The 13,887-nt window shown below is 48.8% G+C and overlaps 5 protein-coding genes across 5 annotated transcripts; 1 reads left to right on the top strand and 4 right to left on the bottom strand.

Moving 5' to 3' along the window:
• Window positions 1-105: 105 nt before the first annotated feature.
• K444DRAFT_618391 (uncharacterized protein) lies at window positions 106-3,115 on the bottom strand. Its single transcript, XM_024881311.1, has 4 exons — window positions 2,117-3,115; window positions 1,883-2,065; window positions 1,320-1,832; window positions 106-1,272 (listed from the first exon to the last, which is right to left on the bottom strand). The coding sequence occupies exons 1-4, from the start codon at window positions 2,770-2,772 to the stop codon at window positions 441-443; spliced, it is 2,184 nt and encodes a 727-aa protein (XP_024730829.1). The 5' UTR covers window positions 2,773-3,115; the 3' UTR covers window positions 106-440.
• Window positions 3,116-3,841: 726 nt separating this feature from the next.
• K444DRAFT_598285 (uncharacterized protein) lies at window positions 3,842-5,172 on the bottom strand. Its single transcript, XM_024878527.1, has 2 exons — window positions 4,862-5,172; window positions 3,842-4,812 (listed from the first exon to the last, which is right to left on the bottom strand). The coding sequence occupies exons 1-2, from the start codon at window positions 5,087-5,089 to the stop codon at window positions 4,060-4,062; spliced, it is 981 nt and encodes a 326-aa protein (XP_024730828.1). The 5' UTR covers window positions 5,090-5,172; the 3' UTR covers window positions 3,842-4,059.
• Window positions 5,173-5,338: 166 nt separating this feature from the next.
• Window positions 5,339-7,594, bottom strand: K444DRAFT_618389 (uncharacterized protein). Its single transcript, XM_024881310.1, has one exon. The coding sequence runs from the start codon at window positions 7,443-7,445 to the stop codon at window positions 5,574-5,576; it is 1,872 nt and encodes a 623-aa protein (XP_024730827.1). The 5' UTR covers window positions 7,446-7,594; the 3' UTR covers window positions 5,339-5,573.
• A 1,861-nt stretch (window positions 7,595-9,455) lies between these two features.
• On the top strand, window positions 9,456-11,522 carry K444DRAFT_655638 (cytochrome P450 monooxygenase-like protein). Its single transcript, XM_024886027.1, has 8 exons — window positions 9,456-9,606; window positions 9,676-9,898; window positions 9,951-10,034; window positions 10,081-10,327; window positions 10,442-10,654; window positions 10,700-10,856; window positions 10,900-11,034; window positions 11,101-11,522. The coding sequence occupies exons 1-8, from the start codon at window positions 9,571-9,573 to the stop codon at window positions 11,428-11,430; spliced, it is 1,425 nt and encodes a 474-aa protein (XP_024730826.1). The 5' UTR covers window positions 9,456-9,570; the 3' UTR covers window positions 11,431-11,522.
• Window positions 11,523-12,742: 1,220 nt separating this feature from the next.
• On the bottom strand, window positions 12,743-13,399 carry K444DRAFT_132089 (uncharacterized protein; the record flags this gene model as incomplete). Its single annotated transcript, XM_024870461.1, has 1 exon — window positions 12,743-13,399. A coding segment is annotated over one exon (164 nt), but the record flags the coding sequence as incomplete, so codon positions are not given.
• Window positions 13,400-13,887: the final 488 nt, after the last annotated feature.

Here is a 13,887-nt window from a genome sequence, read left to right as displayed (position 1 = left end):
GAGCACAAAAATGACGTTGTGTGGCGGTGCGCCAAGACAACACTGCCAAAGGACTCATGCGATGCGAATCTAAGATCACAAGTTGCAATTCAAAGGAATGTCCAGGACCAGTTTGCCTGCGAAGACGGGCTCATGAGTCGTTAATTGTTGTAATTACATAGCTATACATGTGCAAATGGGTATCTGTGAAAGTAAAGAATCATGATACCGCCGCGCCCGGTGGCTGAATCAAAATACCCCCTGAATTAGCTCTCCCGGCTCAACCGAGAGATCAAGGCATCCCAGAGTGGTACACAGTTCATGATGCGAAGACGGCGCACTCAACTGCCACCCTCCAGCCGTGGATGTGCTCCACCACCCTGTTCGTAAACGGATCAATGTCGCAGTCAGAGAGCAGCCGCATTTCAACCATATTCAAACGACCAACATCCCCCAATGTTCTAATAATCCTCACTTGAGGGGGAGATGACTCCCTCTTCAGGGGTGGCATTAGGATAGACGTGTGTCCTCCACGCGTTGACTCGGTTCGTTCCTCTTCTCGCACCCCTCAATCCCGCAAGAACTGCGGGCGTCGGTTCGGGTCTTGCGGGAGGTGGCGGTTGAGGAGCCCTCGCAACAGGAGCATGGACCGCAGCCTCACTTTCATAGTCCGTTCTGGTTCTCCTCGGCACAGCTCTCTCTGCAGGCGGAGCCCGCGAGTTATAAACCTGCTCCCGCATCGTATGCCGTCTCAGCATCGGTGGGGGAGAAGGTAGTCGTCCGGTTCGGGGAGGAACCGGATATCGTTCTGCCATCCTTCGCGGTCCCGGCGGTGGAGGCGGCGGTACTCCTCGGGCGTTTGCGACGCCCGTAACGTAGTTTGCTGCTGCTGCTGCTTGGTCGAAGTTTCCGGTCAAAATGTTGCGTGCTTCTCGGATATAGTCCTGATTCATGAAATGTCCGGCACCGTTTCCGATGCCCTGGATGCCACCAATACCGCCTTGGTAATCCTCTTCGTCTTCCCCATCAATATCCATTCGCTGAAGCCAGCGAGCGAATTCCTCATCCGCTCGCTCTTGACGTCGACGCTCGTCGACGTCGCCATGGTAAGTTGGTGGGCGCGGTCTGCGAAGTCGGCGAGGTCTTTCTGGCAAGTCAGGTCCACCCTCCACGTCCTCTGGCGCCTGCATATGGTCAAGTCGGTCCGCTTCGACCGCTTCGTAGTTGAACCAGGGACAGTTGCAAGACTTCCACTTGAGGCCACATATCATGCAAAACTCTGCTGTGCAGCGACTATACACTGTTAGTAATAGTCCAACTATAGGGGGAAATATGATTACCAAGTCATGTGATTGCAGCCTTCCTTCAGCTCGACCATTGTCCGACAGTTATAGCATCGTTGCCATCCCGCTTCTTTAGCCGTTTCAAGGAGGCGATTCGTTTCTTCGTCTTTCGGACAGTCCTTCGTGCCATGCCACTTCCCATTACACAGACAGCAGACCCTCATCTTACAGCGACTACATTTTCCAACTTTCTTCCCGTCTTCCTTATGAATATTGCTAGGCTTTATCCATTCGCCACACCGCCTGGCAGGACAATATATACGGTTCTTGGTTGAATACTCTGCGAATTTCCTATTCCATGTCTTTTTGAATTCCATGTCAAATATCTTCTCAACATGTTTCAACGGTATAAAATCTTCGGTACAACACTTCGGTGGCATATGTTGAGGGTCGTTGACCGACAGCTTGAAAATTCGTTTCAGACATGACTGGCACATGCGGTGGCCACATTTTAATTTTGCAGATTTCGATTGTGGGATATCGTCCGATAGACAGGTCAAGCACGTAACACTACCGGGGAGTCAGTACAATCTTGCGGCTGGTAAGAAAAGTAGTCTTACAGCCTCTCTGGCTCAAGCTGCTGTGGCGCTGGAGTTAACCACCAACTTCCTAGGAAGCTTGACCGCCTATGCGTAGAACTTGAAATCGATGGCGCCACTTTGGCAGAGCGTATAGAACTCGTCGTGCTGCTTCTCTTGGGTAATGGTCGGGAACTGGATGGCGGGTATCTTGTTGAAGCGCTCCTGAAAAAATGATATCAGCCCTTGCCACTACCTATCTTCATTGTTGCAAACCTTTTCGGTCGTGAAGGCGGTGCTTCAGCAACGGAATCTCGACGAGAGCGGTGAGATCTACTTCGATGAATCGATTCTTCAGAATGCCTCGGACGCTCTGATGACTCTCTCGATGTCCTCGAAGTTCTCTCCTGATGCTTCAGAACCTTCGCCTCCTCTGCTGAGACATATATGACCTTTACCTTCCTCTTCTCTTTCACTGGATCTGATTGTGTGGCATGACGCTCCTCTTCGTCAGTTGACTCTCCATCCCTTCCCAGTCTTCGGGTCTCTGTCACTATAACGCGCGAGGACCTCTTTTTCTCTTCAGGCGCACGATAGACATACTCCGCAGGTTCGTCCTTCGGCGCAGATTTCCGCCGGCTGTGGCTCTTGCTCTCAGGACTCCCATGGCGATGGCTCCTTCTCCTATGACTAGTCGTACTTCTTATGCTCGGGAGCGTCGCCTGAGATGCAGAGGTCATCTTCGAATTCGATGCAGTTCTGTGAGTCGAGGTGCTGCCCTCAAGTCTATCTACTCTCATTCTGCGCACTTCAGCGGCTGGATCACGCTCTCGCCCCTTGCCACCACCCGATTCGTAGTGTCTTTCGCCCACATCCAATCGTCGTCGCGTCCGCACCCTGCGCTCGCCATCAGCGGACTCTGAATTCGCCATTCGAGTGCGCGCAAACCCGAACCCCTCAGACGTTGGGCATTTGGTAAGTCCAGTGGGTGGAGGGGTTGGGAGAGAAGGGGCCTCAATTGAGCGTGTCGAACATCTGTTCGCTTGGGATAGGTTGTGCGGTCTGCGCGCTGACCACGATTGGCTTCACCGACAATGCATTATGCAGCTGAAAGGTCTCTCGTGCAGGTATGCAAGCGTGACACCGACTTCTGAAACTGCCAATGAGGGTATCTTTGTCTTGGGGGCCAGAGTACAGTCTGGGGAAAAGGGGGTATTTGGGCAAATACTTTGCGCCTAACGAATCTGGGGTTGAAGCTTTTCTGGTGATATTTTCTTGAAGTTGCTGGGATAAGCGCCTGCATGAAGATCTGAGAAAGGGGGTTGGCACGGCCCGTGCTGTGGGGCTAGCCCGCTTTTGGCGCTCCACTTTCACGTCAACCATCTCTTGAGGCGCATGCAGCATCGTCTTGCGAACTCGCAACATGAATTGCCGAAGAGGATGCGATTGCGAGATGTCCAACTTTGAACACCATTCAATTGATTCCCAAGCACCCAAAGTTTGTATTGGTTTAAAGTCCGGCAGTCCGGGTTTGCCAGGTACCCGCCCGAGTTTGGTGTCGGCCTTGTCGCCTCGTTTTTCACTGTAGCCTCACCTGCGGGGCCTCACTTAATGCCGTCAACTATTGGCTTGAATGGAAAATGGCTGATGAGTCCTTACCATGATTTGTCCTGTTTCATTTGACAATATTTGCTGCCCGGCCTGAACCCCACAAGCTCAGCGGCAAAGAGAAATTAACGTCTCGTTCCTCAACACGCAAGTATCATATCCACCCAACGATCTGGCAAGATGATGGCCAAAAATAGTATGCTATTGGTTCTCTTGTCCGAATCGGGATTTCTATACACTATTAGTTCTTGTTTCAAAATTTCAGTGTTTTTGAATCCTTACCGAACCCCAAGCTCCTGCGTGAGAGGCAAAACTGTTAACCATTATGAGTACACCACTGTTTTGAATTGGTTGTGCTAAGAGGGACGGATTCTAGGGAATCTTGTGAAGGTAGGTTAGAGTTCTCCTTTTCGAAGAGATGGCCATAGCAAGGGCGAAACGTATTACCATGCGGCCCCATCCCCACGTTTAACGGAGACTAGGTATCGACAACTTGTAAGGCATTCAGAAATAGTTCCTCTTTTAGCCACAGAGCTGCACTTCTAACGCAAGCAACCTTCGTTTGTGCTTCCATATTATACAATATAATCTTACACCTCCCAATATCCACGCTATGCACTCACAGCCGCAACCTTTTCATCCAACAACCTCGCCATCTGCGCCTCCTCGTCCTCTTCTACCACCCCGTTTCCCACCCCTCCTCCCTCATTCAACCCCAACCTTCCCATCTCCTCCCTAACCATTTCCCTGGTTATCATCCCCACCGCCTTCCCCTCCCCGTCCACATGCTCCCACCTCTCTCTCTCCTTCCTCACAACCCCCTCCAAGCTCATTACCCCCACAACCAGAAACCCCAACTCCTCCCTCTCAACATCAAATACTTCCCACCACTCCGTCTCCGGCAACTTAACCCCCTCCTCCCTCGCACTCAAATAAATCGCCGCCGTAGCAAGCGCATTAGGCTGATGCGTCAAATACAACATCTGCGGACTCAACAGCGCTGTATTAAGATACTCCACCGTCCTCTTCGCCACAATTTTGCCAGCAGACGAGGAGAAGACGTCGAGAGTTTGGAGATAGGTGATTGCGAGCGGATGAGGGAGAGCAACGTGTGTGTTGAATCCTAGCGCGTTGAGGATCTGGCCTTCGATGTTTAGGAGGCGGTTGCGGAAGTTGATGTAGGAGGTTTCGGAGAGATAGTAAGATTCTGGGTCTGGAGGCGTGGCGAAGGGGTTGGTTTGTGGTTGCGGCAAGAGGTGGGAGGAGGGGGAGAGGAGGTAGGCGTATACGTTTGTTATGCTCCTTAAGGAACGTGGGGACGCGGAGATCTTGGCTGTTAGATAGAGGACGCTTGCTGATACATCCTGGCAAGAAGTCAGCATCTCCCATTGCAATGCCTGGAGGGATACGCACGCTAAATTCCCACGCAAGCAGCGGGTCGACGAGCCAGTAACGATAGAGAAGTATGTTGGCTTGCGCCGCTATATCTTGTGATAATCGGAGGAGTAACCCGGCGGCTTGTGTTAGACGCGCGGTATAGAATCGGATGCTGTTTTGGAGGTCCGGGGGGAGGGGGGAGTTGAGTGTGTTGAGGGCGTAGAGTTGGGCTGGTGTTGCGAGAGGGTTGGTTAGGTGTGACATTGTGGCGGATGTATGCTAAATTCACGCAATGGGAGAGGAAGATACAGACGAGTTCTGCAGGGAAGCGTTGAGGACCGTAGTGTGGTGTTGTTAATCTTGGCCGACAAAGTGAGGTGTGGATTTTTCGGCCTGTCGCGCAAGGCTGCGATTTTTACGTCAGCCTTGTTGAATTTCAACCTGAGTATCACTTTCAGGGGCTTGGGTTTGCAGATATGTTTGAGGAAAACACCTATTTCTTTCGCAAGAGAGTGGGAAGCAAGAAGTATGTGTATATCACCTCGCCACAATGCATTAGGACAGAAGCTAGAGAAATCATGAATGTATTTCCGCCCTGGCTTCCAGAGTCATCTCCTTGGGTATCACCACAAACTGTACCTTCTAGTGTGAAATACTCCTACAAACGCTTGCGAATCTTGCGACGTGGATAACCCCCGGTCAAATCCGCAAACGCCCCCAAGTGCAAATATCCTCCATTTTAGATAACCTAATAACGCCGATCCCTGTCATCTCTCGAATCCATTCTCGGACGGAAGCTCTCATAAACTCTGTGTGGTGGCCTGTCTCCATACCCCCCGCCACCTCTGCCACGATACCCACCATCTCGATCACGAGGTGGTCCTCCTCTGCCTGCGCCTCCTCGGCGCTGATCTGGTGGAGGTCGAATACCAGGGAAGATCTCCGGTCCGCGATCTACCAATTTATCTCCGTCCTCGAATATGTATCGGTTGATTGGACCCGTCATCCGCTTCCCAGCAGCTGCATCCTTCGACATCGCAGCATCGATATTGTCCAGTCTCCTGTTGGCCAAGTCCTTGGAAACGGGTTGGTAATACAACATAGGCTTCGCAGCCGTTGACTTGAACAGCTGGTCCAACTTCTCCATCGGGGCTCCCTGCCCACGAATATTGAACGCTCGAGGAGCAGAGGGTGGCTCAATGCGTCGTGGGGCTTGCGGCGCTTGAATTGGCGGGACAGGAATCGATGGTCGACGAATATGCTGTGCTGGTCGGATACTGCTCGTCTCTTGTAAAGTAGCTGTGACATGGCGATCCTCATCAACATCATAATATACCTCCCACTTCTTCGCAGAACCGCGCCCGCCACCTTCTGCCTGCTCTCGTTCAATCCATTCATCAAGCTTCTCTACTGGTATGAAGTCGACCCACAGGGGCTTCCGAGTCTTTTCGTCAGGCCAGATGCGGTCATGCAGAGCAGATCGAACCCGTGATGCTGCGGATGTGTTGGTGAAGGAGACAAATGCGTGGGTGCGGATTGTATCGATGTAGAAATTGACAATCACTTCTAGATCAGGTTCTTGGCCTGGTGGAGCGGCCAGTGTTGCGAGGTATGATTTGAGTTGGTTTGGATTGAGAGGACGCATGATGTCGCGGATGTAGAGAGTGGACGTCGCAGGATGGGTAGCAGGATCAATGACTCGATCTGGCTCTACTTCTTCGGAGGAATCGTGAGACCGCGAGATAGCCATTGCTGTGTCTTGTGATTCCCCGGAGAAGAGATTTTTGAATTGTCTAGAGTCGCGAGTCTTCGAAGGAGAGTCGTCGTCGAATGTCGCGCTTTCTCTTTTCGGAGCCTCGTCAATTTCCATCCTCTCCTCTGACTTTGGCTGAACACCACCCATCTGAACATCATCAATCTTCACCTCCTCTTTCGAATCATCGACGATTGTAGGTGCCAGCTCGGCGCCATCAAAGGCAACTTCCTTTACTACAGCAATAGCTTCTGCCTCGTCCACTGCATTGTGCTTCCCCACCCAGTCGGCGCCTTCCTGTGTGGTCACAACTCCTTCCATTCTTTCCCCATCCTCGTCATTACGAAATCGCTTTCGCACAGAATCGGCAGTCGATGGTGGAGGACTCTGTGATCTTCTTTTCCGCTTCTGTCTATCGTCAATTGCTTCCTGGGGTTCCACGGAAGGGAGAGCCGATTCATGTGTGTCATTTTGCGCCGAAGCCTGCGACGATTCGACGGTATGTGTAGGTTGTGTCGGCAAGGGTTCGCTTTGGAAATCAATCACAGAAGACTCTTGGGGGGCGCTGCGAGATGCCGTAGGAGGCTCCGACCTTTCCGTCGTCGCCTGGAGGGCGGTTTCTGCAAGCAGATCGGCGTTCACATCTGATGTTGGCACTGTGGGCGAGTCGGTATCTGGAGAAGTCGCAGAATTCGTATCCGCCTTGTTCGCGTCATCCTGGATAGTAGCCTCGCTCTCTGATCCAACCTCCTTCTCTGCAGCCTCAAGTCGAGCGACAAGCACAGGCTTGAGCCCAGTTTGAGCCAGACCGCGCTTTTTGAGTTCGGCTTTGAGGTCGACGACCTTGAGTTTACTCCAATCGGTCATGGTGAGTGTGGTGAGCAAGTCGCGCGACTGGGCATTGTTTAAAGGAGAGTGGGGTTGTGGTGGTTTGAAGGTGAACTGCCCCCTTGCTTGCTGTACATAGGAGGAACGGGAAATATCCTACGTTTCTTCGTGACGCGTCGAGATTTGAGAGGCAACCTTGAATATAAGGCGAAAAGCAAGGCCGAAGATATTGGCGTGGTGAATTCAGGGGTGCGTTGGGCAATGCTGACACTAGCATTCATACGCACTTCAATAAGGCAGAGGAGACCCAAAACAGCAAGCCAGATATGCAGTGGAGGAGGAAAACGAAGAAACCCAGTTCAAGGGGGAAAGGTTATTGGTGTCACGTGCCACGTTGCGAGCTTACCTTCATCAACGCTGTCGCTTTCCTCTGCAGCTGCAACCTCTCTAGTTTCAAGTCTCATCGTATGTTGAGACCAATAAGTTCATGGCCTCGGCCTGGGAGAAGTGAGAAGTACAGTCGGTCCGCACACGACGACAAAACGGTCTCTCTTTTATGCCCACAACAACTTTTTAACCACTACCTGAATTAAATTACAGTATAACCTCGATATAAGGATACCGAAATTGTCCCAAAAAACTAAGGATAATGCGAGGTATCCTTATAACGGGGTGTGGCACACAGCAAAATTAATCCCTGCGGGGCCAGCAGATGTATCCTTAAAAACGAGGATATCCTTATCTCGGGTATCCTTATCTCGAGGTTATACTGTAATACTAAGTAATGCAAGAGTAGAATCCATGATTACGTTGTCTATCGTTCAGCTGATCTCTAGATATGTGATGACTAAGAACGAACCAGGAGGAGCATTGCCGTGAAATGCGGTTGTATGGAATATAATTGAGATATGGAAGGAAGTGAGGTGTGGGGCGGAGGGCCGGAGCTAAATACAGCGAATATGGTCACGTGAGACATATTCACGTGACCAGTATGCAGTTTCCATGCAACAGGCGCCATGCCGCTAGGAGAATTATAGAGTAGAATGAAGCGAATAAAATATATTAACACGAATCTTAATACGATTCGTAATTAATTAATAATCAAGTTTTGAAGTTTACGAGCGATTTTGACTTTTTTTTTTGACTATAAAACGCGAAAATATTTTAGGAAAGTCACGTGTGCCCAAGTAAATAGCGTATTTAAGTTAGACTTATAAGGCCCCTTAAGCTTTATAAGCGTACTATAGACTATATGCAGTAGAAGCTCAAATTTTAAGAGTTACTATTAAAGAGAGTATATATAAAGTATCAAGAGTCTATGAGATAAATCACGTGTGACCTCGTATACTATACGAGGCGTGAGTTTTGATCATGCGGCACTGCCCGCACCAATATGGACCCCTGGTATGGTGCGGATCAGATACGTCGAAAATGAGCGATACGGTCGCTCTTTTTCCCCTAACCAAAAAAACTAGATCTTTTAATAACTTCACAACGTAACACAGGATCTTAAGAAAAAGTTTACTGTATATGGAGGTACGCCTGATAATTATGCAATTTTGGCGTCTTTCAATTTGAACTTTATGAAATTATAGAAGTTATGACACAAACGACCGTATCGCGGTGACGAAAACCGTATCGCTGATACGTACCAGCCCGCAGGGACGTAGGGGCTTTGGTACAAGTCCTGACACACGATTAATTACTATATTAAACGCGAAAATTTCTATGCAAGGTCGTATAAAAATAACCACGTGCTTTGTAACTCCCGCGATATTAAAGATATTAAAAATCGGAGATTAATGGCTATAAGATACACGATAATTCCGATTAATACGATTTGTATCAATTGGTATTGTGTTAGATTTTCTTTTGCTTTGTCGTTGTTCTATCGGACCGATTGTACCTATCGGAAACGTGAGCTTCCGGAGACCAGGCGAGTGCCACACGTGGCCAGTGGTGACAAGGATCGACCAACAAAGTTGATAGAGAGACGAGGCAAGCCACATCCATCCTATATCTGCCTTGTTGAACATCTCTTCCTCTTCACTTCTCTCCTTCTTCACTTCTCTCCTTCTTCATTTCTCCCCTTCTTCATTTCTCTCCTTCTTCACTCTTTCTATACCTCATATCTGATTTGAATCTAATTACACTTTTATGGACCATGCTGCTCACCATCTTGTTTTCCGCCATCGCTTGTGTAAGGTGTCCCCTGTCCACGGGTACTAACAGCTAGTGCTCCGCCTTTGCTTGAGGCTGACTGGATCAGTATTTCGTCTATTCTTTGGGTGTTGCTCTTTACAACATCACTCTCCATCCGCTTGCCAAAATCCCAGGGCGTAAAATAGACGCAGCTTTCTCTTTCCCCTCTCACTGGGATATTTTGACAGGTGACGCTGTGAAGAAACGCAAACTGCTGCACGACCGCTACGGACATACAGTCCGAGTATCCCCTTCGCTTGTATCCTTCACCAATGCTGAAGCATGGCAACGTATAAAAAGAGTCCCATAGAGTATTAGTTGTTTTCTGACGCACACATTTAGCAATTTATGGCTACCAGAATCCTGGCAGGAAACAGCTCGACAAGGGCTACTACGCGGAGAAAGGCGAAGTTCCGAGTATCTTTGGTCAGGACCTTCTTATTTTATCTGTCACTTTGCTCACATACGACAGTGGCAAATGTTCCGGACCACACAAGGATGAGACGTCTGTTAAACCACGCCTTCTCGGAGACCGCTCTTCGGGAGCAGGAGCCACTGATGAATTCTTATTTTGATCTGCTTATCCAAAAGCTCCACGAGAAGATCGGAAGCCCTACAAACGGACGAGTGAACATTGTTCGGTGGTTCAATTTCACCTTGTTTGATTTGGTCGGAGACTTGTGCTTTGGTGAAGACTTCGATGCTCTCAAAACCGAGGAGTACGTATGATCTCACAGTTTATTGAATGTCTCTTGCATTTACGTAATCTCGAGGCTTTTCTTCTTGTGCCGTCCCTATTCTCAAGTGAAGCAATACTAACCACTTACTTCCAGCTACAACTTCTGGATCGTGAACATCTTCAAAGGCGTCAAAATCGGACATATTTTCGTCGTACTGAAAGCGTATCCACTTATCGGAAAGCCTATAATAAAACTCATGGAAGCCTTCCCGGCCCTGCAAAAGGGCCGCGAAAAGCATGATCAATACTCCAAAGCCAAATCCGAGCGCCGCCTTGATAAGCACACTGACAGAAAAGACTTCATCAGGTTTCCTCCCTTCCCCTCTTTTCAACACTCTACTAATGAAAGAAGTTATATCCTCCGCCATAACGATGAAAAAGGCATGTCGAGAGAAGAAATAATCAAGACAACCAATCTCCTCATCATTGCAGGCAGTGAAACGAGCGCAACTCTCCTATCCGGCGCTATGTTCTACCTCCTCAAGAATCCGTCCACGCTCAAGAAACTCGTTACTGAGATCCGAACCTCCTTCCCAGATGTGAATGATGCAGAAGCTGGCTAAGATGCCGTATCTGAATGCCGTGCTGCAAGAAGCGCTCAGGGTATATCCGCCTGCTCCTGGGCTCTTTTCCAGGAAAATGCTTCCCGGCGGCGCGGTGATTAATGGGTATTTTATCCCTGCGAACGTAAGACAACTCCATTACTTCTTCATTACTTTTCTGTTTTCGATACCGGGGTCTGACAATGAGTAGGCGTCAGTAGGCGTCCTCCAATACGGCGCCTTTCGCTCGGCATCCAACTTTGCCGATCCCGACTCCTTTATCCCGGAACGCTGGCTGGAGCCGAGAGAAGAAAGGTTTATGGAAGATAAGAGGAACGTGTTGCAGCCGTTTAGTGTCGGACCGAGGAATTGTATTGGTCAGGGTCTCGCCATGGGGGAGATGCGGGCTATCCTTGCGAGGGTGTTGTGGCATTTTGACTTTGAGTTGTGTAAGGGGAGCGAGAATTGGGATCAACAGAAGGTGTTCTCTTTGTGGGAGAAGGGGGATTTGTGGGTTAGGATATCGAAGAGAGGTGAGTGAAATTCCAATCGGCTTCATGGTAAGCGGATCAGTCACCCGATATACAATAAATCTTGATTGGCTACTTCAAACTTCAAAGTTATGAACTCGCTCTCCAGTCTCCCTTCCCCAAGCTTCTCAATCACTCTTCATCCACGATGCATGTGCGTACGAATCTCCGATAAATGTCCAGGTGATTTCAGGACTTTCGGATTCATTCGCTCGGACTATGTGGGGGACTTTGCATCCGAAGAGGACGGCGATTCGGTCGCTGGGAGCGGGGATGGCCGGAGCTAAACCCATGTACAGTATCCTTTCTCTGGGATGAAAAATTGACGGCGGCAAGTGCTCCTAATACCCAATTTGTCGAAATCCACCACTTCTTGCGTGACCAAAGCAGCATCGATAGGCTCTGAACCAGATTTCTCAACACACCATTGCACTAGCTCCCAGCATGAATCGTATGTTTTGTAAGCTTTGACTTCGGTGCCTCTCAATACCGCCCACCTAGTCTTCGCACAACCGCCTGGGTTGACAACCGAGTACGCCGTATTCATACACAGGGTGCGCCAGAATGTGTTCTCCATTGCACACCCTGTTATATAGCCTTCTGACAGGAGCTCTGCCGTACCATACCGTACCAGGACTTCGAAAGAGCAGCATTTGCTGCCCTCACCATTTCGTTCAATTCTTTCCCACCTAGGCGATCGTACCCCAAAACAGGCAATGCACAGATAGAATCTCAATGCTGTTTGTTTTAACATCTCACTTCATTCCTCTAAATGCACTATACAGTCGAAGATGACCTTGTCGAAAAAGAAATGTCTCGAATAGGACTGCTGCTGAAGTGCGGGCTTCCAAGTTTGGAACCCATGAGGGAACTACCGTCTTTGCCCCACTTTCATCAACTGGCGTACTCTACAACTGAGAGTGCTCTAGCCTGAAGCATAAATGTTCCGCATAATAAAATTCGGAGCACACTGAATTTTAACACTGGAATCTGAAGTACTTTAGCTTCTAATACGGTAACAAAAACACTCTTCTGTAGCGCGTACTTTATTAACTTCCTCGACAGCCCTTTCAAGGCGTCCAAAGTAATAGGTCTCCCCGAATGCCAGACTTAAAAGTCAACAGACGCATTTCAGGATTTTCAAGGTCGTTACCGTTGACAGTTACAAGGTATGTGGACAGGACCCTTCAAGCATGTTTCACCATCTCCTGCCGCAAGAATGTCTGGGCATATTCATAAAGTACGATGGGTACATCAAGCCATTTTTCAGTCCATTTCTGGAGATCGGAAGAGCTTTGGCATAGAAGACTAATTCCCGATTATAGATTGCAATTTCCAGAAGAGCGACGGCTCGATAGTCAAGGAATCATAAAGTGATGGAATTAGACCAAAGTACCTGCCCATTTCGAGATTGATATCTGACATGATGCTGACAGAATTTCGAGAAGGTTAGCGTTATAGAAGAGATAGAGGATAGGGGAGAAAGGGGAGCCTTGAGGAATGCCTATTAGTATACTGAATTCCTTACTTAGGCCCTCAAAGAGCTTGATCTGGGTCTTCCTATTTATCAGGTAACTGGCTATCTAGTCAATGATTTCCGTAGGTAGTCCTCTCTTTCTCAAGTTATGCAATAGTCTCTTATGAAAGACATTATTAAAGGCACCCGAGATATCTAGTATAAGCAAGCTTACTGCTTTCCTTCTTCTCTATACTAAGTGAACCTTCTTAAGAGGAGATGAATAGCATGCTTATAGGAGGATTCTTTCCGGCCCCCTATATGTATTATCGGAAGCATATAGTATCTCTTAGCGTAGTACTATATTCCTCGGGCAAACGCTATATCCAAAATCTTTCCCATCATATTCATCAGAGCAATTGGTCGGTATGACTTGGGCTGTGAGTAGTTGTCCTTTCCGGGCTTCCTGAGTGCTACTGTAATCGACATCTTGAACTTGGCCGGACAGTATTTCATGCCCATCGAGAGTTTGAAGAGGGTCGTAAAGAGGGGGGCTAGCAGATCCGTGGCAAGCTTCAGGATTCTGTTCGGGCTCTCGTCCTCCCTTGGAGCTGGATCACATGCGGAGTGTGTGGTGTTCTTAAACCTAGGGTGATTAGCGAGCTAATTAGAATGAGTTTGAGGCGAGAGGCATAACCGATGCCCCGCACCAAAACACGTCCCGCATCAAAAACACGCGAATTCGCATTTCGCCCCGAACTTTAATAATTAATTACTCCACAACCACTTATCCAAATAAAATAATATTAAATCACAGGGTAGAGTCAATTGAGATCTTGAACTTGTACAATTCAGTTTTTTTGTCTAAAGCGTTATGGTAGCGTAATTATACGCGTACTCGTTTTCGCCTGTGCTACCCCCGATATGACTACCTCACTAATTTGGGCAATCACCTCTTGCTATACCACTACCTTTGCAGGGCGCCTAGCTTTGATAGGTGCTTTCCGCTTAG

Source organism: Hyaloscypha bicolor (assembly GCF_002865645.1).
Source record: "Hyaloscypha bicolor E unplaced genomic scaffold K444scaffold_136, whole genome shotgun sequence".
In the NCBI taxonomy this organism is placed as follows: Eukaryota; Fungi; Ascomycota; class Leotiomycetes; order Helotiales; family Hyaloscyphaceae; genus Hyaloscypha; species Hyaloscypha bicolor.
Note: the sequence above shows the minus strand (reverse complement) of the source record. Positions and strands in the feature narration are given on the sequence as shown.